The sequence below is a fragment of the Belonocnema kinseyi genome, chromosome 5, assembly GCF_010883055.1.
Source record: "Belonocnema kinseyi isolate 2016_QV_RU_SX_M_011 chromosome 5, B_treatae_v1, whole genome shotgun sequence".
In the NCBI taxonomy this organism is placed as follows: domain Eukaryota; kingdom Metazoa; phylum Arthropoda; class Insecta; order Hymenoptera; family Cynipidae; genus Belonocnema; species Belonocnema kinseyi.
In genome coordinates, this window is record NC_046661.1 from 104,691,156 (window position 1) to 104,718,675 (window position 27,520).

The window sequence follows — 27,520 nt, forward strand, 5'->3', positions numbered from 1 at the left end:
TTGTTACCTACTCCGCCCTAACACTTCAAAATGGCGGATCCAAAATGGCAGCCATATTGAATTTTCAAAATCTGACTTCATATTCTTAATGAGCAACCTCAACAACCTATATATAGATTTTTTCGATCGAATACGATCACTTATAAATTGGGCTTATAGCCTCACATATGCTATATAGGGTGTTTTAACATAGTTACGAAACTGCGAAAATACTTAACTTCAATCAATGATATATCGATGAAAAAAAAAGCTATCTTGAATCTGAAAAATGGATTTCAGGGGGCAAGGGTGCTCCTTTGTGATGTTTTCGCCCGTTTTTGAAAAAAAATGTATTCAAGATGCTATGTAACCTCAAATATAGCAAAAAACGGTGTTTTTTGCACTTTTAGGTTACAATATCTCGAAAACTGAGGGTGATGGAATTTTTGTGAGGTCGGATTCGGATTCAGCGCAGCAAAAACCTTCGGGTATACTAGGTCTGGTCTCTGGTTCCGGACCTTTGTCAAATTTTGTCGGCCTGTTCAATTCATCAGGATATGATTTAAGTACAAAAGATGAATTTATTAATGGAACTTTATATACATCTTAGTAATCGTAGCCCGGTGATCAATTGTCGTCCGAAAATCTGTGATCTCTCAAAAAATGCTATTGGCTGATAGAGGTTGGTGATGGATCCGGCAATTGGTGGCTGTTGCTGGGAGGAGCGCTGTTAGGGCCGAGGGATTCTTGCCTAATGGCAGAGGTCTGCTCAAGGTTGAGATTGGTGTTAATTACGGCAGTTGTCGAAGGGTTTTGCATGTCCAGTTGACTTTGAGCTATATCCTGCAGTGCAGCTTGAATGCGAGCCAAAAGAGCCTCTCCTTCGCGAACGACCTCTTCTAATTTCTCTCCAGCTTCCTGATTTTCCTTCTCGAGACGATTTAGACTCGCCAGCTGTAATTCTTGAGAGGATTCTTCACTCGGAAGACTGTCTATCAGGATATCGATGTCCTTTGCGCATTTTGCAATCAGAGTTGCGAATAAGGCAGCATAATCTGAAAGTTAAAATTCAGGATAGCTGAATTTGGATGAGGGTGGCCGCAACACTTAATTTTAAAAATTCCCTGACTAGTTTTTCATTTTCCCTGGACATTATTATTTCAAGGCCAAAATTATAATCTTGTTACACTTTTCATGTGAAATCTTTTTTTTTTTTTAATTAAACAAAACCATCTTTAATTTAAATTGACTTATTTTTTTATTTATTATTTTCAGATCGCCCAAAGCTCAGTTCATATGAAAAGTGATTCTAGGCGGGTATAGTATAATAATAAATGAACAATAAATACCAAACAATAACGAATACAGGCATAAAATTCATATTGCCAAATATTTCGCAGACTTTTAAAGATTTCACAAAAATTTCAATGATTTCTCAAAGATTTCACAGTTTTTAAATATTTCGCAAAGATTTCAGACAGACTTGAAAGATATTACAAATACTTCAATGATTTCTCAAAGATTTCAATAATTTCACAGATATTACCAAATGTTTAATTTGTAATATTTCTCAAAGATTTTTGAAGGATTTCCCAAAGATTTCAGATATATTTAAAAGATTTCACTAACATAAGACTTCAATGATTTCCCAAAGATTCCAAATATTTCGCAAATATTGTCAAATATTTCAAATATATTTCGCATATTTCACGAAGATTTGGGATAGTTTAAAAATATTTCACAAAGGCTTCAATGATTTCCTAAAAATTTAAACAATTTCAAAAATATACTAAATACTTCGAAAATATTTTCAAAAGGGTTTTAATTATTTCCCAAACATTTCAAAGATTTTGCAAATGTTTCGAAGATTCCGAAAAGATTTCAAATATTTCGAGACAATTTCACAAAGGCATAAATGATTTCCCAAAGATTACAATAATTTAACAAATATTTTAAAAATATTCCAAAGATTTAAGAAAGATTTGTACGATTTCCCAAAAATTTCCAATATTTCGCAAATATTTAAACTATAACACAAATATTATCAAATACTTAAAAAACATGCTTTAAATTTTACAAAGATTTTAATGGTTTTCTAAAGATTTCAATGATTTTCAAAACATTTTACAACGATTTCAGATAAATTTAAAAGATTTCACAAATATTTCAATGATTTTCCAAAGATTTAAATCATTTAAAAAAATATTTTCAAATAATTTGGATAGAATAAACAGATTTCACGGACTTAAATGATTTCTCAAAGATTTCAACAATTTCATAAATATTTCCAAATATTTCAAATATTCGACAAAGATTTCGAATAAATTAAGAAAATTTTACAAACACGTCTCTGAATAAATGTGAAAAATGTTCTTTTGAATTGAAAAACAATCTTTAAAAAAGTCGATTAGTAAGTTTTCAAAACAATTAAAGATAAATTCCAAAAGAATTTAAGAGAATTCCAAAGAATTCAAAAAAGTTTAAAAGAATTCAGGATAAATTAATAAGAATTCAAGGTGAATCCGAAATAAATTGAAAAAATTATTTGAAAATCCCTTTAAATCTTCGAAAATTTAAGAATTCTCTCACTTCTTGCGAATACATTTTTTGAAGTGTATCAAAAATATTATAAAATCCCGTGAAATTCTATAAAATGTAATATTTCCTGAAATTCTGGAAAATTAATTAAAATACCTTGAGAGTTTTAAAATCCATTAAAAAGATTTAAATTAAATGATCAACTAGCCTAAAATGTTTCAAATAATTACAAATATTCTGAAATGCATTGTAATTTTCCGAAGCTCTTGGAAATTTCTTTGAATTTTGAAAAATACGTTAAAATATTTCAAATCCTTCGAATCCCTTGAAATTATTGAAATCTGTTAAACATTTCTTGGAATCTTCTAAAACCCCCTAAAATATTACGAATCTTTTGGAATCTGTTGAAATACCTTGAATTTTTTTTAGAGGTTTTGAAAAAAAAACTGAAATATTTTATATCCTTTGAAATCCCTTGAAATTTTTTTAAACTCTTGAAAATTTCTTAGAATTTTTTAAAATATCCTAAAATATTTAAAATCCATTGGAATACATTCAAATTATTGAAATCTACTAAAAAATTCTTGGAATCTTTTTAAATCCTCTAAAATATTTCAAATAAATTGAAATATTTTGAAATCTCTTGAAACTTTTTAAAGCTCTTGAGAATTTCTTGGGATTTATTTAAATAACCCTACATTAATTGAAATCCTTTAAAATCGCTTCGAATGATTGAAATATGTTAAAACTACTCTGAGATATTTCAAATCCTATAAAATCTTTTGAAATTCAGTAAAAAATGTTAAAACTCTAAAAAATTCCTTGGAATTAAAAAAATATTATCTTAAATCTTAAAAATTAATTGAAATCCCACCAAATTATTAAAACAAACTGATTTTTTTTAATTTCATAAAATATTCTAAAAGGTTTTTTCTTTAAAATCTTTATCTTTAAAATCCTTCATTTCTTGTAAATGAATTCTTTGAAATCCATTAAATCCCTTGCTTTAGGAAAATCTTTGTACTAAAGTCAATTACCGTTAATTAACTAAATGAAATCAAATCAAACATTTCAAAATACCTTAAAATAGATCAAATTCTTTGAAATCGTTTGAAACTTTTCAGAGCTTTTGAAAATTCTTTGATTTTATTTTAAATACCTTGAAAACTTTTATATCCCTTCGAATTATTGAAATTGTTACAAATTTCTTAAAATCTTTTAAAAACCCTTGAAATAATAAATTAATCAAAAAAGTTTTCAAAATTTCTCAGTATTTAATTTAAATGCCTTAAAATTTTAAATATCCCTTCAACAGGGTGGCCGTTTTAATCGACGAAATAATTTCCCGGCCATTTCCCGTTTCGCAAACATTTATTCACGGTCAATGAAATTTAAAAAATAGAACACTAAAGCTACAAAATTTTCCACTTGAGGTAATAAAAACTGAGTTTTAAATGAAAGCACTCAAAGTAGAATTTTTAAAATTGAAATTTAAAAGTTTTTAATTAAAAGATTTTATATTCAAATGCTCAATAATTTACGCGTATAAAATTGAAGGCACTAACATTTTTCAATATAAAAATATACAAATCCACGTTATCAGTTTCAATGCTCTAAATTAAAAAATCAATCAATAAACTTTAAAAATTTCAAAATTATATAATTTTAAGGAATTCTAAGCTAGAAACATCAAATATTGAAAAATTGAAAAAATGTTAACTGAACTCTTCTAAAATTAGAAATTCAATTATTTTCTTTTTAAATAGTTTAAACATCATTGTAAGCTTCAAAATCTTGAGAAATCTAGAAGTTGTTTTAAATTTGTTTTAAATTTAAAACTATTTTGGAAATTTTTTCAGAATTTCTAAATATCTGTCAAAATGAATTGAATTTTTTCTACAACCTTCAGAAAATCCTGAAAATTTTAGAAAATATCTTTACAATGCGGATGTATGAATAACAATTGAACTTTTATTATTTGTAAGCGAAATTGAGTAATTTTAAGAGATAAGTAGAGGTTTTGAGAAGATTCAAACTAAATGTAAAACTTGAAATGATAGCCTACTAAAAAACAAAATGTAGATTTTCGCAGATTTTAAACAAAAAAATTAGATTATTTTCAAGAATTGTGAAAGGCTTCAAAAGAATAAAAACATTTTCTTAAGACTCCCAGGGTAATTAAAAATAACTTTTCATTTGGAAACATTATTTTAAGAGAATATTTAAAAAGTTTTAAAAGATTTGAACAAAATTTTCAAAAAAGATTATAGAATATTTTAATAAAACTTTCTAAAATTTGCATAATAATTTTTTATCTTTTTAAAAATCCTAAATATCTCTTAAAATGACTCAAATGTTGTCTACAAATGTTCATTTGTGAATTATACATCAAACTTTAAAAATTTAACTTACAAATTAGGCATTTTTCAAATATAACAATTAAAATTGTAACTTTCAAAGTTCAAATGCTTTTCGAAATTTTGACGACCCCCCCCCCCCACCCCTCATTGCATTAGTCCCGCAATTGCATGCCTAGTCCCTTGTTTCCATGGTTAGAATACTCAATTCAGTTAAAGAATCTTTACTTTTAAATATTTGGTTTCAATTTACTTGTCTTGAATAAAAATTCAAATATTGCTAAATATTCAATATTCAATAATTAATATTCTTTTAATTGCAAATTTCAAATTGAATGGGTTAAAAATGGAATATTTTAGACTGAAACAATATTTTTAATTTAATAAAATCCTTTAATTAGAAATATATTATTATCAAGTTATTTTAAGTTAAGAATAGTTTATCAACTTTCAGTCACACGTTCAAATTTGTTTAATGAACAAAACTTTCAAATTGAAACCGTTTAATTTTTATCGTTAAAATTTGAAAATTCTTAAATTTTGAACTGGTTTAAAACTGTTTCGTCAAATCGTTTTTGTTCACTTTTTATTACTTAAAGTACAGATAAATTAAAAAAATGGATTTATTTATTGAATAAAAATATTTTCTATCAAAAATTTTCAACATCGAAGGCTTTTATTTTTTATTTGTTCAAGTCTTTAAGAAAGTATTAAAAAATTCTTTCAATTAAAAATTTAAGCTTAAAAATAAAAATTTTAATGGAAAATTTTTAATTGCGCATTGTATGCTAAAAAATAGAATAAGTGAAAAACATAACAATTCCACTAATTATTTAAAAACTTTTCAAATCGAACGTGGACAGATTTTTCTTCTACAAATTTGTAAAATTCCCGGTCAAAACAAATTCACTGTCATTTCCCGGTCTCCAAAAATTCCCAATTTCCCATTCTAGCGGCCAGCCTGCTTCTAATGATTAAAATTTGTTAACAATTTGTTGGTTTCTATTAAAAACAATAAAAATATTTCAAATCCTTTGAAATATTTTAAGACTCTTGAAAATTTCTTGGATGCTTTTAAATATCTTTAAATCTTCGAAATCCCTGTAAATGATTAAAATTGGTTTGAAAATTCTTAGAATCTTTCAAAAACTCCTAATACATTTCAAAATATTTGAAATACCTTGAAACTTGTGTAAGCTCTTGAAAATGCCATAGAATCTTTCAAAACAACCTAAAATATTTTAAAATATTTCAAGAAAATTCAGAAGTAGGTATAAAACAAAACACTATTCTTGCTACTTACTTAGTTTTAAATAAACTGTACACTAAGTGCTTCTTACAACAAAATGCTCTGCCTTGCAATGTTTTTTTTTTTTGTTAAATCATGAAAATTTCACTAACATACCAAATTCTTTGAATTAATTTAATCCCAAATTCTAAGAATGGGAAAAATTATATTTTTTTTAAGTATTTCGTTTCACTCTGCATGCTATACAGTCAATAATTGTGTAAAAAGCAGAATTTATAAGATTTATCAAGTTGAATTAACCTTCTTGAGGTTGTGTGGGTTGAATTGTTTGGGGTCGATCGAAACCAGGAAATCTACTTGGTGTTGAATACTGTTGTAAGACTCCAATACTGTTGCAAAAATGTTCAGCTTGCTGCGAAAAAAATGGACAAGTGAAAAAATATCTAGAACCTGAAATTGAAAAAGTTTGACAAAAAGTAAGGTTAGGTTTTCAATGTATGTCGTTTTATTTTATATTTTGATGAGGGAATTGTATGTAGAAGAGCAGAATAATACAGATAATTACAAAACAGAGTAAAATTTATAAGAAAAATTGCAGAAATCAGCTGTTTTATAGGTTTTTTAGAAACAAATACCTGATTTATCATATCTTGCAATTGAGTCAGTCGGTCCGCCATGTCAGCTTATAAAATTTAAAACCTTATTATTGAAGTTTCTCTAAAGTAGTTTTATCTTAGAATATAATCAATTCTTAAGTATTTAATTAAAATAATTTCGGAGCTTTATCGGCTTTTTCTTCACTTGCTCATGTTTTGAGTCAATAAAAAATAGCGCCCTCTATCTGATATTGCGCATGTGCATAATATATCAAAACTACAAAGCTACAAAGCAGCTTCATACATCGTCCCCACTTTTCTGTTTTCTTAGGATCCGGAGGGTAACTGTTTGTTAAACTAATCCAAAGGATGGCGCCACAAAAAGTAGGTTTGTCTTTTTCATTGAATTTCATTAAGAAAAAGCAATTTTGAGATACATTTTAAAAGCAGTTCCAACTTTATATTTTTGTGATTTATTTTGCTCATATTATTAATTTTATTATTTGTTAAAGTTGAAAAATTTTTTTTTTTAAATTAATAATGTAGCTAATGAAAAAATTAATAATATTAAAGCCCTCAATGACAAAAATATTTAAAACATATACGTGATCAGAAGAATTAATAAACAATATATGACGTATATCAAATATAAATATAAGAATAATTAAAATATGTAAGACTACATCTTAAGTTGCACAGTAAAGAATCTTTGTACCTTTAAAATCCTAACAATTTCAAGTTTTGAAGAAAATATTTTTTTAAAGTAATAGTAATTGTAATTAAAATGTTTGAGGGAATAATTTGGTAAAACGTCAATGAAAAAATACAAAAATATATTTAATATTTTTTATTATAATGTATATATTTATTTAAATTGAACCGAACATCAGATATACATTTATAAAGTGCAGTCATTTATTTGTTGCTTAATCTTGAAAACTTTTTTTCCGCTGCATTCAACCCCATCATTTTCTTAACAATTTTCAATTTAAAGGAGATTTTGAATTAAATAATTAATTATATTATTGCAAACCTCATTTCTAAAATGAACAGACTATAAACTATTAAACTCTATAAACAAACGTACCGTCCTCATGACGCACAGCAGGAGGAAATTCCCATTTTTCGTTCAGCTTGACGCTCCGAACTTTTGTGTTCTCTATTTGTTTATTAATAATTTTTCTACTCAAAGTATGGAAAAACTGAAATTTTGTACATAACAATTTTTTACGCTATAATAACTGATAAGGAAAACTTTATAGTGTCTTAAATTAATTTTTAGGGACTCATAAAATACAAATAGTAATTTGTTTATCATTCCATTTGTTTATTGCAAAAAAATTTGATAAACAAATCAACAAATAGTCTTATTATGAGTCAAATTTTTTTGTTGCTAAAAGTGCTTCACATTAATATAGGAATGACATTTAACAACAAAAATAATGTAAAAGTTTATAATAACTATTGTTATAAATAATTCTTGTGGCAAAATATAGGAAATTGAGATTTTTTAAATTATTATTTCCTTCAAGCGCCAGAAAAACTGCAGGTATTCCTTAAAACAACAAATATTTATTAATATTTGATAAAATATAACAATTAAAATTTTTGTAAACACATTAGATAAAAAAATTCAAAATTTTGGTCCTTTCACATAAAAAATTTTGTTTACACTGAAAATGTTTTAAGCTGTTAGACAAATAACTGCTAGTCACAAAAATATTTGAGAAGTTAACAATAACTATTGTTATAAATAATTCTCGTGACAAAATATTCAAATGTAAGGTTTTATCAAAAATTTTCTTTTCTTTAATCGCCACATTGGCTCAGGATATTCCCCAAAAAATGTATCTTTGATCATATTTAGTAGAAGATAACAACTTACATGTTTATAAACAATTTACATAAAAAATTTCTTAATGTTGGTAGTTTCACTTGGAAAAAGTCGGGTTTTCAATCGTAAAAGATTGGAAATTAATCATAAGACTGCATGCTAAGATTCACTGAATACAAAATATTTTGACAATAACCCACCGACTTGGCCATCAAAGAAAATTTAAATTTGATAAAACCTTGAGTTTAAATATTTTGTCACAAGAATTGTTAATAACAGTGGTTATTGTTAACTTTTCAAATATTTTTGTGACTAGCGGTCATTCGTCCAATAGCTTAAAAACTTTTAAATGCGCTTATATAATTTGTTTACAAAAATTTAAATTTTCATATTTTATCAAATATTATTAAATATGTATTATTTTAAGGAATACCTGAAGTCGTTCTAGCCATTGAAGGAAATTATAATTTAAAAAATTTCAAATTCTAATATTTTGCCACAAAAATCGTTTATCACAGTGGTTATTATAAATTAAAAAATTTTTTTTGTTATTAAATGTCATTTCTACATTAATGGGAAGCACTTTAGTAGAAAAAAAAACAATTTCACCGATAATTAGACTTTGTTCATGCTTTGACTGGAAAAATTATTAATAAAAAAATAGATGAGACAAAAGTCCGGAGAGTCAAGATCTGTATAGAATTTAATGATCTTTAATTTAAAATAGAACAATTCAAAATCGCTAGAAAATTGAAGGCTCTGGACATTTTTGAATGAAAAAAGTGCATTTCCTCCAACCATGCGTCACGTTTGTTTATATATTTTATTAGCTTATAGTCTGTTTATTTCAGAAATGAGGTTTGTAGTAATATAATTAACTATTTGATTCAAAATCTCATTTTAATTTCAATTTTTAAATTGAATTATTAGGGACTGAATGCAGCGAGAAAAAAACATTCAAAATTAAGCAACAAATAAATTATTGAACTGTATAAATGTATATATGATGTTTTGTTAAATTTAAATAAATATATACGTTATATAAAGTAATATTAAATCCATTTTCTCATTTATCATTCGTGACATTGACTTTTTACCAAATGATTCCATCAAAATTTTAATCACAATTACCACTACTTTTAAAAAATATTTCCTTCAAAACATGAAATTGTTAAGAGTTTAAAGGTACGAAGATTCTTTACTTTGCAACTTAAGTTGTAGTCTCACATATTTTAATTATTATTATATTTATATTGGATATAGGTAATATATTTTTTATTAATTCTTCTGATCATGTATATGTTTTAAATATTTTTGTCATTAAGATCTTAAATATTATTAATTTTTTCATTAGCTACATTAACAATTTCAACAATAAATAATTTTGTTTAACTAGAACAAATAATAAAATCAATAATATCAAAAAAATAAATAATAGAAATATGAAGTTCGAACTGCTTTCAAAATGTATCTCAAAATTAAATTTTATTCATATTAAACTAGATATTTTCATGATTTTTTCTTTTTTGAAATAATTGGCAATAGTTACTCTTATTTTTGCATATATATATTTATATTTGTTTATTTGCAAACAGCATCAAGTTTTTAATTATTTTTGCTTTTTCTTAATGCAATTCAATGAAAAAGACAGACCTACTTTTTGTAGCGCCATCTGTTGGATTAGTTTGACCGACATTTCCCCTCCGGATCGTAAGAAAACTACCGCACATAAACGTACATGGTCGAGGCAGGGGGTTGCTACAAAGAGACGTAAATTGTAAATAGGGAACATAACCTAACTTTTGAAGTTTGAGTTTGATGGACTCACTGGAGTAATCATAAGAAAAATCATAATTTTACAACAAACATCTGAAATTATTGCCAGAAAAAATAGTGCAGGAGTATTTTCTAAATAGCAGAACATATTATAAAGTGTTCTACTGAGAATCGAGGATGTCTGACGACGAAATAGAAAGTTTTGAAATTACAGATTATGATCTCGAGAATGAATTCAATCCAGGTCGTTCCCGGCGAAAGCTTTCCAAAAAGCAACAAATGCTTGGTAAATATTAAAGATTTTATAATTTAAAACTCGGTTTCTCAATCTGGTATAATTTAAAAATATATTAGAGCACAAGATAATCGCGAATCCTCGCGATTTATGAAGTTTCATTTTTAGTATATTTAAATAATTATATCTTACACAGGAATGTGGGCCGATGATAGTGACGAAGAAGAAGAAACGACAAGCAGACCATCTTTCAAAACTTTCAATAGAGGTCCAAAAAATTACACAGCTCCTGTCAATTTTGTCGCTGGAGGAATTCAGCAGGCAGGCAAGCCGAAAGAAAAAAACAAGCATGAGGAAGACGATGAGGAAGAATCTGGAAAACCCAGAAGAGGAGATGCTGATTATGTACCAAATAGTTCAAGGTAAAACGCTTACAGAAAATAATACAAAAATTTTGAAGTAATCAATGTAAAAAGTAAGCAAACCACAAAGGAATAATTTATTTTAGACAATTCAGAATCTCATTTGAAAATGGAAAAAAATCGCGAATTTCCTTGTATCTTTAAAATCTGTTGAAATTTTATCGTGAAATTTTCCGCATTTCATCATTATTTTGTCAGGAAATTTGTATATGTCTGGAAAAACCTGGAAAGTAACTTTATATTACTGTATTGAATTATTTTGCTTAAAATTAGTTTTCTTTCATTTAAAATTAATTTTTTTTAATTGTTATGTTTTATGTTGGAAATTGATCGAATTTTAGTTGATAATTCCTGCTTTTTGGTCATCTCTATGGTTGAAAAAGGAGCTATTTTGTTTAAAATTCATTTTTTCTTTGGCTGAATATTAATTTTTTTATTAAAAATTTAACTATTCCAGTTAAAACTGTAACTATTTTGTTGAAATTTCAGCTATTTTAGTTAGATTCGTCATTTTAACTATGTGTTTGAAAATTCATTTTCTTTTATTTAAATTGATGGTTTAACTGAAAATGTAACCATTCCATTTTAAGTTGAAAATTCATTTATTTTCTTGAATATTAGTTCCTTGTGTAGAAAATTCATTCTTTTGGATTAAAAAGTCCTCTTTTATGGTATTAAATTCATATTTTTTGGGTGAGAATTTTACTGTTTTCTACAAATTTCGACTTTTTTGTACGAAAAGTCAACTAATATGATTAGAAATTAATTTCTTTTGGTGAAAAGTGGTCTTTCTTACTTAAAAGTCTAACTATTTGGTTGTAAATGATACTGTTTAGTTAAAAATTATTGATTTGTTTGTTGTAAATTCAGCTGTTTGTTAAAAATTCATATTTCTTGTTTGAAAAGGTTATTTTAGATGAAAATTCAACTTTTCAGGCTGATAGTTCAACTCTATTCTAAAAAAATCCTCTTTTTTGCTTGAAAATTATTATTTTGTATTTAACTTTTTGGTTAAAAACTCTTCTTACTTTGTTTAAAAGAATCCTTTTTGTTTAAAATTCGACTTTTGAACTTCATATTTTTACTGTCTTTTAAAAAAATCGTCTTTTTGGCTTTAAAATCCAACCATTCTGCTGAAGTTTAATCTTTATTTTTGAGAATTCGACCATTTGGTTGAAAATTCATCTTTGAAAGTTGAAAATTTAACTATTTGCCTACAACTTAAGTGCAACGGTTTACTTAAAAATTATTACTATTATTTTGATTGAAAACTTAGGAATTTAAAATGTTTCATATTGAATTCAATTTTGTATCTATATTAATTTTATAAAAAAAAAATATTTCCCTATTTTCATCACGAATGACCAATTTTCCTTATTTTGAGAAAATTTTAGGCTGTGAAGTTTGAATGATTAAAAAATGAATAATAGAACGTGCAAATTATATCATCTCAAATTTAATGTCTTAATTGTTGAGTAACTTCAAGTTTAAAATGTTTAAAATGATTCCAGAGGTTCCAAATTAATGAAACTTATAAACTTCTCTCAAGTTTTTAAAAATTCCTAAAAATTGTCCTATTTCTTCGAAGATTTTGTCAAATTTTTCTGATGTAAAGTTTTTTCTAGTTAATAATAATAAAACAATTTTAATTTAAAAAAATTTTTGCTCAATTTAGAATTTTTCGAAAATGGCCAAAAAACATGTTTTTTCCTGTAATAGCACTATCATTTTTTGCTTCTAAAAGCTTGGTGTCTAAGTAAGTTGTCAAAATCGCTCAAAAGAACGTAAAATGGACCATTTTTGAACGCTCTAAATGACACTAAAAAATATTCTTTTTCGAAAAAAAATTACGGTATGTTTCTTTTATTGAAGCTGAAGAAATTTCAGGTTCGCAGTATTCAACTTTTTCATAAATGTGTGCATATATGATTCCATGCAGAAAAACATGTTTTTTGGCCGTTTTCGAAAAATTCTAAATTGTGCAGAAAACATTTTTTTCAATTAAAATTTTGTTTTTATTATTCAATAGCAAAAACGCTACATAAAAAAATTTATTATAATTTTCTAAGTACTATCAATAAAAATAGTTTGAAGCAAGCGAGTTTATACCTGTGTAACGATAATTCTGTTAAAATATTTTTTACCCTCCCTAATTGACTTTGAAGTTCCAAAAAATGGAAAAAAGTCGAGTTTTTCGTTATTTTCATAGAGTCACGGTAAATTTCTCGACCATTTGACCTTATAATGTGTGATATACAATTATGGGAATGTATTTGCAATATGTTCTAACAACAATATATGAGGCATTTTGACATTAAAATCATTTTTATAGCCTTTGAATTACAAGAAAATAGTTAAAAATGATTTATTGCCCTTTAATATATGACAATAAAATTAATTTTCGGTTCGGATTAATTAATTTTAATTAAATAATTAATTATTAATTAATTCATCAATTAATTTTTTGCTATACAAGTACAAATTCACTTGCGTCTAACTATTTAATCTGATAATTTATAAATCGAAAATTAATTTTATTGTCAAATAAAGATCGTATTATTATTTTATTATCATAAAGATTTTATTGTCAATAAAATTCGTTTATGTCAGCATTCCTTATATATTATTGTTGGAACATATTGAAAATACATTCCCATTAATGTATATCACACATTCTATGGTCAAATAGTCGAGAAATTTACCGTGACTCTAAGAAACTATCGAAAAAGTCGACTTTTTTCAATTTTTGAAACTTCCCAGTCAAGTAGAGACGGTCAAAAAAATGTTAACGGAATTATCGCTATACAGGTATAAATTATCTTGATTTGAACTATTTCTTATTGATAATGTAAATTTAAAAAAAATGTTTGCTGTTCAAAGTTGAAGAAGTGCTTTATTTTTTGAGATTTTTTTTTATATCTACAATGCGGAGACAGAAGCAATTTTTTTTTGTTTTGAAACTTTATGGGAGTGTTTTTGACTTCCAACAGAAAGTTTTCATTGATATTAGAACTTCGCGCAAACAACTTTTTGTTTTTTCGATACGGCCTAATGTACACTATAATACTGGAAATATTTCAATTTTTTCTTATTTTGTTCAATCCTTGAAATCTATCTAGAATCTTTACGAAATATTTGAGATATTATTGCAACCTTTGTCAAATCTTTGTGAAATATTTGGAAATTTTCGTGAAATATTGGAAACATTTGACAATATTTGTAAAATTTTGTTATAATTGAATTATGTCTGAAATCAGTTCAGTTCATATTTAAAGTATTTTTTGACATATTTGGTAATGTTTGTGAAATTATTGAAATTTTTGTAAAATAGCAGAAGTCTTTGTAAAATAATAGAAGTATTTGTGAAATCTTCTAAATCTATCAAAAATATTTGGAACCTATGGTAAATCATTGAAATCTTTGTGAAAAATATTTGTGAATTGTTTAAAAATCTTTGCGAAATATTTGCAATTTTTTTTAAATCTATATGAAATCTCAAAATTAATAAGGTTTAATTGATCGGTCGAAGATAGAGGAGAATTAACTGGGATTCTTGTTCCAAAATGATGGTTTAGATCATTTATGCAATCTTTGGAAAATTATTGCAATCTTTGTAAAATCTTTTAGATCCATCCGATTAAATATTTTGTCACAAGAATTGTTAATAACGGTGGTTATTGTTAACTTTTCAAATATTTTTGTGACTAGCGGTCATTCGTCCAATAGCTTAAAAACTTTTAAATGCGCTTATATAATTTGTTTACAAAAATTTAAATTTTCATATTTTATCAAATATTATTAAATATGTATTATTTTAAGGAATACCTGAAGTCGTTCTAGCCATTGAAGGAAATTATAATTTAAAAAATTTCAAATTCTAATATTTTGCCACAAAAATCGTTTATCACTTTTATCTTTGGAGTTATCATTGCAATTTTTCTGACATCTTTGGCAATATGAATTTTATCCTTGTCTTTATTATTTATTATGCATTATTTATTATTAATTGCACCACTCAATATTCTAAGTCCATCGGCTTGCTCCCCTCTAGAAAAAAAGCTCTACCGCTTCTAAAACAAATAAAGTTATTCCAGTCATTCAGTATTTGATACTAATACTTTTTCGTAAGGGTATGTATATTTAACAAAAATCAAGATTTAGCATTCGAAAAATATTTCTTGAATTGTCACAATATTTTGTGACAAAGAATTCTATCACATGATTTGTTTTGATGATTTTTCCAGTGACTCGGAAGCTGAGGGACCTAGCAACATGAGATCTCGAAAAGCTTTCTCGATGAATTCAGATGGCGATATAGCTGGTCTCAGAAAGAAGAAGATACCTCTTAATCCCGCTCTTTTGAATACTGGAGTAGGAAACTGGGAAGTTCACACAAAAGGAATCGGAGCAAAACTTTTACTTCAGATGGGATTTGAACCCGGTAAAGGTCTGGGGAAAAATCTACAGGGTATAGGTGCTCCCGTAGAAGCTCATCTCCGAAAGGGAAGAGGAGCGATTGGAGCGTATGGTCCGGAAAAATTTGCCAAGATTGCTGAAAAGAAGAAGGAGGAAGTGACTGAAGATGCGAAGGAGCAAAAAGGCAAAACTTCCCAGTGGAGAAAGGGCGATGCGGCAGGAAAGAAGAAAGTTAGGTACTGCTATCGAAGTGTGGATCAGGTTATAGAAGATGGAAAGCTGAGACCTAACAGAAAAGCTGGCGTGAGTAGCGAAATGAGTAGAGTTAAAGTCATAGATATGACAGGACCAGAGAGGCGAGTTTTAAGTGGTTATCATGCGATCGGAAGTGGCCAACAACGTCCAGATGAGACCCTCTTGATTTCTGATAAGAAATCTAAATCTAATTTCGCTTTGCCTGAACTGCAGCATAATCTGGATCTTCTTGTTGACATGTGTGAACAGGATATTATTCAGAACGACAGGAGGAACCGACACCTGGGTGATAGGTTAATTGCACTCGAAGCAGAGAAAACTAACCTTGCTAAGATTGTAGATCAACATGGGCAGTTGATTGATACTTTGGAGAATGTCTTGACTGTTGTGGATCGGCTAATGAACGAGAGTAATGAGTTGACTCTGAATGATACTGCAGAAGCTTTTAAGAGTTTGCAGGACAACTATTATGAGGAGTATAAAATGTATGAGTTGGGGGAATTAGCTAGCAGTTTGGCGGTACCGAAAGTTATGGAGTCTTTGGTGACCTGGAATCCTTTTATACAACCGAAACAGCCCTTGGAGTTGTTTAAACAGTGGAAGGATATTTTGGAAAGTGGGAAGCCAACACTTCATACGAGATCCTTGCATCCTTATGATCAACTTGTGTGGAACGCCTGGATGCCCTCGATAAGGGGAGCAGTCAAGTATGTATTATCCTTTTCTTGAAAAGTTGTAGTCCCGATATTATCGCATACATTGTCAGGGTGTCTACTCGACCCGGAAAACATGAAATTTTTTAGAGAATTTGAAAATGCCTGCAAAGACCTAGAAGAGTCAAGGAATTTTTTTTTCTTAAGTCGAAGAATTCTTTCGAGGGCGTGCCTAATTTTTTTTTAATTGCACTATAAAACTGAATAGCAATGATTCTTCATTTGCACAAGCAGTTTTGGTTCAAAAATCATTCTCAGTTGTTCATTGGTTATATTGAAATTAAAATTTATTTACCTGGTTGGCAGTTAAAATTTTTGGCTAAAAATTAAAGTTTTTAGTAGCAGATTTATCATTTCAATTGAAAATTCATCTCTATAGCTGAAAAATGTGTTATCTTGTTCTAAATTCAAAATTTTAATTGAAAATTAAATTATTTTGGTTGAGTATTTATTATTTTAGTTGTCAATTCATCTTTTTGGTTAAAAATTAATATTTTTAACTGAAAATGGAATTATTCCACATTTGATTGAAAATTGATCTTTTTGGTTGAAAATAAAAAAATGAATTTTTTCAGTTTAAAATTCATCAGTTGGTCTAAAAATTATTGATTTTTTTAAACTGTAAATTGAACTGTTCTATTTTTGGTTGAAATGTTGTATTTTTTAGTTGAAAATGAAAATATTTGGTTAAAAATGTATGTGTTTTGTTGAAAATATTTTTTAGTAGAAAATTATTCATTGAATTTTCATTTTTATCTTCTTGTTTGAAAATTTATCTTTATAGATTTAATTCTACTATTCCAGGTCAATATCCATCATTTTATTTGGAAATTTATCTTTTTGGTTGGAAATAAAACTACTTTGTTAAAAATTCATATTTTTGTTTAAAATTCATCTATTTTACTTGTTGATTCATAATTTTATGTAAAAATTCATCACTTTGGTTGAAAATTTGTTTTTTTTTTTGCGTGGAAAGTTAATTTCTTTAACTAAAAATGCAAATATTCAATTTTTGGTTGAAAACTGCTATTTTTTAGTTAAAAATTCATCTATTTGATTGAAAATGTATCTTTTTTATTTTAAAATTGAACTATTTCGATAAGAACTCATATACTTTGTTGAAGAATTTTCTTTTTTTTTATAAAACCTATCTTTTTTTTTAGATAATTCAGCTATTTGGTTAAAAAATTCTTATACTTTGTTGAAGAATTTTCTTTTTTTTATAAAACTTATTTTTTTTTTTTAGATAATTCAGCTATTTAGTTAAAAAATCATCTATCTGGTTGAAAAAACGACATGTTTACTTCAAGCCTTAGGATTTTAAAGCGGTTTAGATTTAATTTAATATATTTCCCACATAAATGTTTCATAAATATACACTGCATTTTATGTTACAAGATAAAATTAAAATTTGGTTACATTTTTATTCCAAATTATGGACTTTAGGGACAAATTCAAGAAGTGATTAATTATATGTATATCCTTATATTTAATTGATCGATGGTGCTAAATATATTTGAAATACACTGGAGTTGTACAGGCATTTTTTTCTATGGTTTGAGTAGATACCCTGATTGTTGTGATTATTTTTCAGTTTGTTTATTCATCACTAAATATTGTAAATTTTTCGTATCATCAATTTTGTAAATTAAAATATTACGAAAACTTTTATTTCTAGAACGAAATTTTCTTGAAAATTGTACTGTGTTTGATCCATCAAAAAGTGTATGAAAAGAAATCCTATTTTTAGCATAACAACGGGAAATAGAAAAGAGAGTCTGAAGAAAGAGTTTTGGCTTTGTATTGTAAGGTATCTCAGAAAATAAATATACATTTAAAAATGTTTGTCCGAAATCAAGCGCGAAACGGGCCTATCAAAATGAGAATGTGTACCTCAAAGCATACAGAGTTTTGAGCAACTTAATTTTTAACTGTTAGGAATGGTTAAACTGCGATACGCCATCTAGTGGAAAAAATAAGAACTAGAAAGGGTAGGTATGATTTTAAAGATGCATTTTAATTTGTGCACAAAATTGTTTTTATGATTTTTTTTTTGAAGTTTGAAGAGTTTTTATTATGAACTAAAAGTAAGTCTTCATCGATAACAAGGTGTTTCTGATGGAATTTACATCTTATACAGTGAAAAAACAGAATTATTAACAGAAGTGTTAGAAATTAAAACTATTGTACTATTTATTGTGATTTTTAACAAATTGATAACTTAAATGAACTTATTTCGAAGCAAAAATGAACCTAAAGTATGTATGTATTTAATCTCTCCCTTTTACGGGTTTGAGGGCCTCCGCTCCCTGTGCATATATTTATAATTCCATCCTTAGTCTAACTTAACTACTACTTATATTCTACTCTTTCCCATTACGTAGGATAAACAATAATAGCAGTAGTAACATTAATCCTTAATCCTGCATTTTCCACGATATTGAAAACAATTTTCGCTTTTTACTGTCCTTTTTCAGGATCACCCATTTGGCTCTGCCCTACTCCCTTGCTTTTCCTTACTTCTTCTAATTTCTTCATCCACGTCACTCCCTGTACATTACCATCCAAGATCCATCTTATACACACTCATCCACACTTAACTGTTCCTCTCCTCTCCTGTACATCTCTCTAATATATGTGCCCATGACTCCATTTCGTATCCACATACTCTACACAAATTCTCCTCTTCATCCATCCAATATCTGCATGCTCTCACTCCCTCTCGCATTCTAAACCGTACAACCATACTTCATTTTTCTTCCTTTTTTATTTTTTGCAGATATTCTGGTTCCGTCAACCCTTTCAACATCATATACCATCTATTGTACCTCGAATCTATAATCTTTGTCCATATCTCTCCTCCTTGTTTAACTAATAGCTCTAACTCTATGTCCTGGCACTCCATAACCCTTTTACGAATATTACAAACCCTTCTCATTTTTTCCTTTCTTCCTCCCATTTTGGATTTCCCAAATTGCCTTTCGCTTCATTGTTCCAAATTTCGCCCAAACATGCTTGTGTTATTCTGCTTCCCTCTCCCCGTTTTAGCTTCTATTCAAACCTCCAGGCTCTCTTAATTTGTCTAGTAACTATATTTTCTCTTCCTAACTCTTCTCTTAACATATATCCTGGGCAACTCCAGCTAACCCCTATTACCCACCTCAGAAATCGCTCATGCATGCTCTCTACTTTCCTATGTTCCTTCCATCCCCAGATCTCTATACCATAACACAACACCGACCAAACCTTCTTTTTTCTATACCTCATACTTGGCTCATTACTTTACTCGCACACTCAATTCTTTTTCTCACCTGCAGCTCGTTTCCCCCTCCTGCATCAACCAAAAACCTAAGTAACAGAATTCCTCCACCCTTTCCACTCTTTGTCCGTTCATCTTCCAAACGTAGTTTATGGAGTTTCTCTTTCTGAAACACATCACCTTAGTCTTCTCTACGTTCACCGTCAGATCTTTTGCTCCCACATACTCATCGAAGATTCTCATCATTAGGTTCATCCCCTTCTCATCTCAAAGGGCACCCTTGCCGTAGACCTCTGTCTGTCCAGAAAACCTGCCCTTTTTTCTTCCCTATTTTCACCCTAATCCTGGTTTCAGTAAAAATTTCTTTTATCCTCTCCAACAACTTTTCCTCTACGCCCCTCTCTTTCATTGCCTGCCATAGCATTTTTCTGTTCACTGAGTCAAACGCTGCTTTGAAATTTACGAGCAAAGCGACCAGTTTCCCTTTCTTTCTCCCTAAATTTCGGTTAACTAAATAGTTAAGTACGTAGATATTGTCTATAGTTCCCATCCCTTTTCTAAATCCCGTCTGATTATGTGGGATACTTTCTTTTTGTTCTACCTGACTCCAAAATTTTTTCTTAAGATTTCTGCATATATTTTATAGCCCACTGACATGAAAGTGATCCCTCTGTATTCATCTACCTTCTTTCCTTCCCCTTTCTTGACAACCAGTCCCGTCGTCCTCTCTTCCGGCCAACCTTCTCCTTTCCAGACCTTGTTGCAGATCTTCCACATCACATCCCTAATCCCTTCTCCGCCATACTTCATAGCTTCGTTCTCCATCCCATCTTCTCCTGTCGCCTTGTTTCTTTTTAGCCTATTTATTGCTTCATCCACTTCTTTTCTAGTTATCTCGTGCCCTTCCTCCTTTTCTCCTTGGACCATCCCCTTTGGTCTTATTTTGCTCTCCCCCTAATAGACCCTTAAAATAATACGTCCATTCATCCATTTCTATTTCTTCGTTAATGCCCTTTCTTTCCTCTCTATCCATATTTATCACCTCCTCCTTCTCCATTTCCCCTTTTCTCCATTTTCTTACACACTCTCTCATTCTCTCTTTACTCTCCGAGCATTCTTCATCCCACCAGCTTCTTTTCCCCCCTACTTTTTCTTCAATAGTACCCAGCTCATCCTTTACCTTCTCAATCGACCCCTTCAACCTTTCAATTAACGAGTCTATTCTCTCCTCTTTTCCATACCTAACCTTTTCCTTTTCTATCTTTTGTTTCAACTCTTTTAATTTATCTACCTCTAGACTCCCATTTTCGTGTTTCTTTCCCATCCTATTTCCTTTCTCCCTCTGCCGTGCTTACTGGCGTCTCTTTTTAGTGTAGCTATGACCGGGAAGTACTCGGACCCTATCTAATTCCCTACCTTCATACTCCCTATCATATGTCGCATTCTTTCTTCAGCCAAGTTGTAGTCTATTACTGTTGCTCCCTTTCCTATGAATGTGATCTCCCCTTCCTCATCTCCTTTCACATTGCTATTGCATATAAACCATCCTGTTTCTCCTATTATGTCTAGTAACTTCCTCCCTTCCCTGTCCGTCTCTCTATGTTTGGCGTTCCTGATATATGCCTCCCTTTCTTCATTCCATAACCCTCCCCCTTGTTCGCCAGTCCATGCATTTAAGTCACCTCCTATTAAAACCAATTCTTCCTTCTTTTCCTCCGTCCACATCTTTATTACCATCCAGCCTTGCTCTTCTCCTCTTCTTCTGTATACCAAAATCCACCGCTATTTCTACTTTCCCAATTATAATTCTTCTTACCATTGTTCCATCCTTTTCCTCCATGTCCTCATCTTTTCTCCCTTTTACTGATAATTCTTTTTTCACCCCTGACACCATGCCGCCCATCCGTCTCCCTTTAACGTGTTCTTTTCTTGCTTCTTGCATTGTCCGCACATAACCTTTCGGTAACAACTTTTCGATCCCCTTCCATTCCTTCTCATCTGCCCAAGTTTCACTCGTCATAATCACATTCCACTTCTCTAACTCCTCCCGAAACCCTTTATTATGTTTCTTCAAACCTGAAACATTCCAGAAAGCTATTTTCACATTTCTCTCTTCCCTTACCTCTTCTTTACTCTTCACTTTATTTCGCCTTTGCCGTTTGGAAACGCCTCCGATTTATTTCTAGACTCTTTTTCGTCTCCCTTCCCCTTACATTTCTCAAGTCTTTTTCCTTTTTTCCTTAATTCTTCTAATTCTTCGTCCCAGCACCATTCCTTCCCATTTATCCATAACCTGTCTCTCCATATCCACACCATATGGCCCTTTTTCCTCGCTACCCAAGCCCTCTGCTCTATTTTCCATCTCCTTTTCCTCTCCCTCTATGTCAGATCTTCTTCAATTCTTTCCCTTCATCCGCTCAATAATTTTTTCCCTACACAATTTTCTTGTTCTCCTCCTCAGTCCCCACTTTTATTTGAAACATGCCTACTTTTCCTTCCTTCGTCCCTCCTATTCTCTTGACTCCTACCCTGACCTGTACTCTAATGTCTCCCAAAAGATTTTTTATTTCCACTTCTCCCGTTTCATTCTCCACTTTTAAGCCCTTAATTACTAAAAATGAACCTAAAGTAAGTTTTTATTAATTTTCAAATAAACTATTTACCATCGAAAAAATCGGATCTAAATATTAGATTAGAATTCGTATTTTAATTTCAATTGTCTATTATTCATATTCTTTGCACAATCATGATAAAATTTGCCACTACATAAATTAATTAAAGTTCATTTAAGCCTATAAAGCTTAACTGTATAAGATTGAAATCCGATATAAAACGGTTTGATTCGGATAAAGATGTATTTTTAGTATTCAATAATTGTTTTAAACTGGATGAAACAATCGTAAAGACACTTTTATGCAGGAATTGAAATACATCTTTAAAATACTACCTACTTTTTCTAGTTCCCGTTTCTGGCACCAGATAGGGAAATGGTCGACTGCCATTCCCAATACTTCAATTAGCTAGAGAATTTAGAACATGGAGAAGCATACAAAACTGGGATCTAAAAGATACATTTTTGCTAAAGCCTCATTCAAGCATTCCGAGCAGTAGGCAAATTTTTGTTTAAAATTCATCTTTTCGAATATTAAATTCAAAGGTTATTTAAATCAACCGACATAGGAAAATATTTAATGATTATTTTTATTTGATAATTTGTTAACAATTCATAGTTCTTTTCTTTTGGTTAAAAATTGTACTGTTTCATGACAACATTTTATAGTTGTGGTTAAAAATTCAACCATTTTGTTAAAGAAAATCATCTTTTTGGAAGAAAATTCAACTTTTTTGTTCAACATTCGCCTTTCTGGATAGAAAAATTGGTCCTTTTGAATTAAAAATTCAACTTTTGATAGAAAAGTAATCTTTTTTTACTAAAAATTCATTTTTTATTGTTGAATTGTCATATTTTTAGCACAGAACGCATATCTTTCAGTTAAAAATTCTAATGCATGTTTAAAATTTATTTATTTTGTTCACAATTCAACTATTTTAGTAAAAAGTCATCTTCGAGTGAAAGTTTATTCTTTTAATTTAAAAATTTAACAATTGTATGTTGGGTTTATTATTCATCTCTGGTTAAAAATTCTACGATTTGGCGAAAATTTTTATTATTTTCTTGAAAATTCAAATATATTGCTTAAAAGTCATCTTTTTATATTCTCATCAGAGGTTATTACATTTGTGTAAAATTTGACGCCCCCCCCCCCAGTTTTTGTCAAGTGTCCACGTTTTGAGACCCACTGAATCCGAAAAACAAGTTTTCATGAATGTGTATGTTTGTCTGTTTGTTCATTCGTGGATGGTTGTGTCTGTAGAGTTTTTGTTTGTAGCACGATAACTTTCGAAATAAATGACGTTAATAAATAAAAATCTGTTTTGGAGAAAAATTCAAAAATTGAGGTCATTTAAAAAATGTTTGAGATCACTTGTGTACGAATTTGAAAATTATATGTACGGATATTTCTATTTTTAATAAAGACGAACAGTTTATCTTCATGAATTTTTTTGATACAAAAAAAATTACTCAAGTTATAACCTTTTCAAAGCTCCAAAAACAAACGATAATGAAAATTTTCGGCGAAACAACACACGATATGATAAAAACTCAAAAGAATAAAATGTTTAATTTTGAACACCCTACAAGATTATCCTATAACATTTTGAATTTTTATGTAAAATCTAAAATCCAAATTTTGATTGCACAAAAAATAATTTTAAAAAAGCGCAATTTTATTTCAAATCGTCAAAAATAACATTGAAAACAAATAAATTAAATTTATGGAAAACGACAAAAGTTGCAATGAAATGTATAATAACAAAATTGTTTTTACATTCTCACCTTAAAAAGCATTAGATTTGTGTAAAAGTTGACCCCACCTGCTTTTTGTCAAATGTCCACGTTTTGAGGCCTTCTGTGTGTCTGTAGATTTTTAGCCTGTTAGCACGAGAACTTTCAAATGAATTGAGCGATTAGATGGCCTTTTGATATATTATCTAACTGTCCTAATCTAAAGGTCAATTTATTTAGCCATTCATTTTGCACAAAAATTAAAAAAGTTATAGAATTTTCAAAATTTTCAAGACTATTTTCTTCAAGATATTTGTCAATTCTGTGTACGGATACTTGCAGCACGCAAAAAAAGAACAATTTATGCCCGCAACTTCTTTCGATAAAAATAAAAATACCCTACAAAATTGATATAACAAATTTTGGAATTTTCTTGAAAATTAACATTTTTATCGCACAAAAAAAATGAAAAGTCAAACATTTTATTTGGCGGTCAAACGATACAAGATACGAAAAAATACCAATCAACAAAAATTATGCATTTAAAAAAGATCTAAAGATTTGTTATTATTCGTTTTTGGTTGGAGCGCGTAGTTTTTGGTTTATTCGTAAAAAAGAGCATCAAAAATAAAAAAATTAAGTTTTTGGACAAAGGACACAAGCTACGAACAAGATTTTTTTGAAAATTGAGTTACTTGTCCTGGCATACGAAAAGCTATGTATGAAAAAAGGGTCTTGGTTAAATGTTTCTCTCTCTCTGAAAAATGGAATGAATTGAGTTAAAAAATTTGGCCTTGAGAGTTTTATTGTTAGAAACGAATGTTAGTTTGCCTTTAGTACATTTTTTTAGTGTCCTAAATTAAAGGTCACGTTCGTTAGCTAGCCATTTTTGATACAAATTCAAAAAGTGAGCACATTTTGAAAATTTTGTAGGCCATTTTTTTCAAGGTTAAAAAATTCTCTTTAGGACCGTTTATATTGTCTAAAAAGATGAACGATTTATCCTAATGACTTTGATAAAAAAATACCAGAGTTATAGAATTTACAACATTCTAAAAACACAAGAAAATGAACATTTCAAGCCAAACAACACACGACATGAAAAAAAATCAAGAAAAGAAAAATGTTAATTTTTGAATGCTCTAGAAAATTATCATAACAACTTTTTGAATTTTCTTGAAAAATCGAAAATTCAATGAAAAAAATGAACACAATTGGCTCTTCCAAAAAAACAGCTACAAATTTGTCATAAATAATTTTTTGATAGATTGCGTAGTTTTTATTTTAATTGTGAAAAATGACATTAAAAATAAAAAATATATTTTTTGGAAAAATGAATCAGGGTGCAATAAAATGCTAGAAAAATTTATTTTTAAAAGAATGCGCGCTTTTTTTTAATTATAAATATAAGACAATAAATATACTTCGGTTTTAATACCAACGCATATTATGAATTGTAATATATATATATATTTATATATATATATATACACATTTGATATAATAGTGTTGAATATAATGTAAAAAAGTTGACATTTTTGACAAAATCGAGGGCTGAAGCACGAGAAACGTCATGAGAATGTGTCCGCTAAAGCCAAAGGAGCTTTAACTAAAGAGAATTCACAGTCACCAAATTGCCGTTATCGATGCCTTGATCTTTAATTTCAAAAGGCCTGCTGACAAACTTGTGAGCTGAAGCGAGATACGCGCGTTGAGCATGTGCCCACTAAGCGGTCAGATTTTTTTTTGGTTGAGAATTTAATTGTTTTGATGAAAAGTTATCCTTTTAATAGAAATCGAATCCTTTTTTTGGAAATTCATCTTTTCGTGGAAACGTAATCTTTTTTGGTTAAAAATTCATCTGTCTTAGTTGAAAATTCAACTACTTGGTCAAAAACGACAATTTTTGTTGAAAATTCGTTTTTTTTTGGTTGGAAATTAATGTATTTAGTGGAGAATTCTTTGAAAAAATTATTTCCCTATCATTTCATATTTTTATTTTAAAAAACACTATATTTACCGTTTTTTAAGAGCATTGTATACAATAAAGCGATGACTACTTATTATTATAAACGTCAGAAGGGAAAAATGTAATTTTGGCCTGGGTAAACCAAGAAATAGCCTTGATTTTTTGTTTGCTAGTTTGAGTGGGTACCCTGCCGAGCCTTAACTCCTTTTTCCATGTTTTCAGAGAGTGGAGATGCAGACAACCGGACCCGCTGATCGATCTCATCGAACATTGGATGCCCTTACTCCCGAGCTGGATCTTAGACAACATTTTAGATATGCTAGTGCTTCCAAAATTGACCCTTGAAGTTGAAGATTGGAATCCGTTGACGGATACAGTCCCAATTCACACCTGGATTCACCCGTGGCTTCCTCTCTTACGTAACCGCTTAGACACCCAGATATATCCAATAATTCGCCGTAAACTTGGATCAGCGCTTGGTGGTTGGCACGCAGCCGATAGATCAGCCAGATTGATGTTAGAGCCCTGGTCTCAGGTATTTCCAAAAGGAGACTTGGAGGCTTTCCTGGTAAAGAATATTGTCCCGAAACTTCAGGTAGCACTTTCGGAACTCGTGATAAATCCCCACCAGCAGCATTTGGACCAGTGGCACTGCGTCTATGAGTGGAGAGAACTACTTCCGATTCACATTATGGCGGGATTGCTCGACAAGTTCTTCTTTCCAAAGTGGCTTCAAACCTTGGCTCTCTGGCTGAATCATTCGCCTAATTACGATCAGGTTACGAATTGGTACATCGGGTGGAAGGGATTGCTTAATGATAAATTACTAGCGGAACCAGTTATCAAAGAGCATTTTAAGAAGGCTCTCGATATGATGAACAGAGCTGTTTCCGTCACTGATGGTCTTCAACCAGGAGCTATGGAGCAAGTCTCGTATTTGACGAGTTTGGAAAGGAGTCAGCCGCCCATTTTACAAATGCCTTCTAATGTCCAGCCGAGAGTTGAGGTATATATTTTTCTTTTATTTATTAAAACCTAGAAATCAGGGAAGAGTCAGGGATTATAAAAACAATGTTGCCAAGTTAGGAAATTTCTATAAGAGGTTCTTTGAGGATAATAAGGATAGTCAAGGATAACACAGGCCCACAAAAAAAAAGTGTCTGTGCAATTGACCAGACCTATATATTCTTATGTATTTTTTCGACGCTGAATCCGAATTTGCAATAAAAAAGTAGGGTCCAGCTACTTTTTTTATGGGCTTTTGATCGAAAAACCTCATTTTTTACGGTTTTTTCATGGTTTTTTTTAAATAAAAAAAAATAAAGAAAATTTTTATTATTTTGACTTCAGAATCGAATTCTACGCGAAAAAATACATCGAAAACCATGTTTTGATTTTTTTTTTTACAAAAATTTCAACCCATCATACGGCGATGAAAAGGCAGAAAATCGCGAAAAGTGAAAATTTGCTTCAAAGGGGGAGGGTCGGTAAGGCCGGTTTTTGGCCTAATTTCTTTTTGGACCAAAAAATCTGAAAAAATCATGGTAGTATCTTATAAGTATCCCGAGTCGATT

General features: G+C 29.4%; 2 protein-coding genes across 2 annotated transcripts in view; one reads left to right on the forward strand and one right to left on the reverse strand.

Annotated features, from left to right (window-relative positions):
- Positions 1–544: 544 nt before the first annotated feature.
- Positions 545–6,950, reverse strand: LOC117172782 (mediator of RNA polymerase II transcription subunit 21). Its single transcript, XM_033360993.1, has 3 exons — positions 6,759–6,950; positions 6,424–6,535; positions 545–1,034 (listed from the first exon to the last, which is right to left on the reverse strand). Exons 1-3 carry the CDS (start codon positions 6,798–6,800, stop codon positions 646–648), a joined length of 543 nt encoding a protein of 180 aa, XP_033216884.1. The 5' UTR covers positions 6,801–6,950; the 3' UTR covers positions 545–645.
- Positions 6,951–10,309: 3,359 nt separating this feature from the next.
- Positions 10,310–27,520, forward strand: part of LOC117173816 (septin-interacting protein 1) — a 19,448-nt gene continuing 2,237 nt past the window's right edge. The window contains exons 1-4 of the mRNA XM_033362460.1: positions 10,310–10,615; positions 10,761–10,986; positions 15,231–16,364; positions 26,169–26,952. Of these exons, the coding sequence (XP_033218351.1) occupies positions 10,507–10,615; positions 10,761–10,986; positions 15,231–16,364; positions 26,169–26,952 (2,253 nt within the window). The 5' untranslated portion in view covers positions 10,310–10,506. The remainder of the gene's footprint in view (positions 10,616–10,760; positions 10,987–15,230; positions 16,365–26,168; positions 26,953–27,520) is intronic.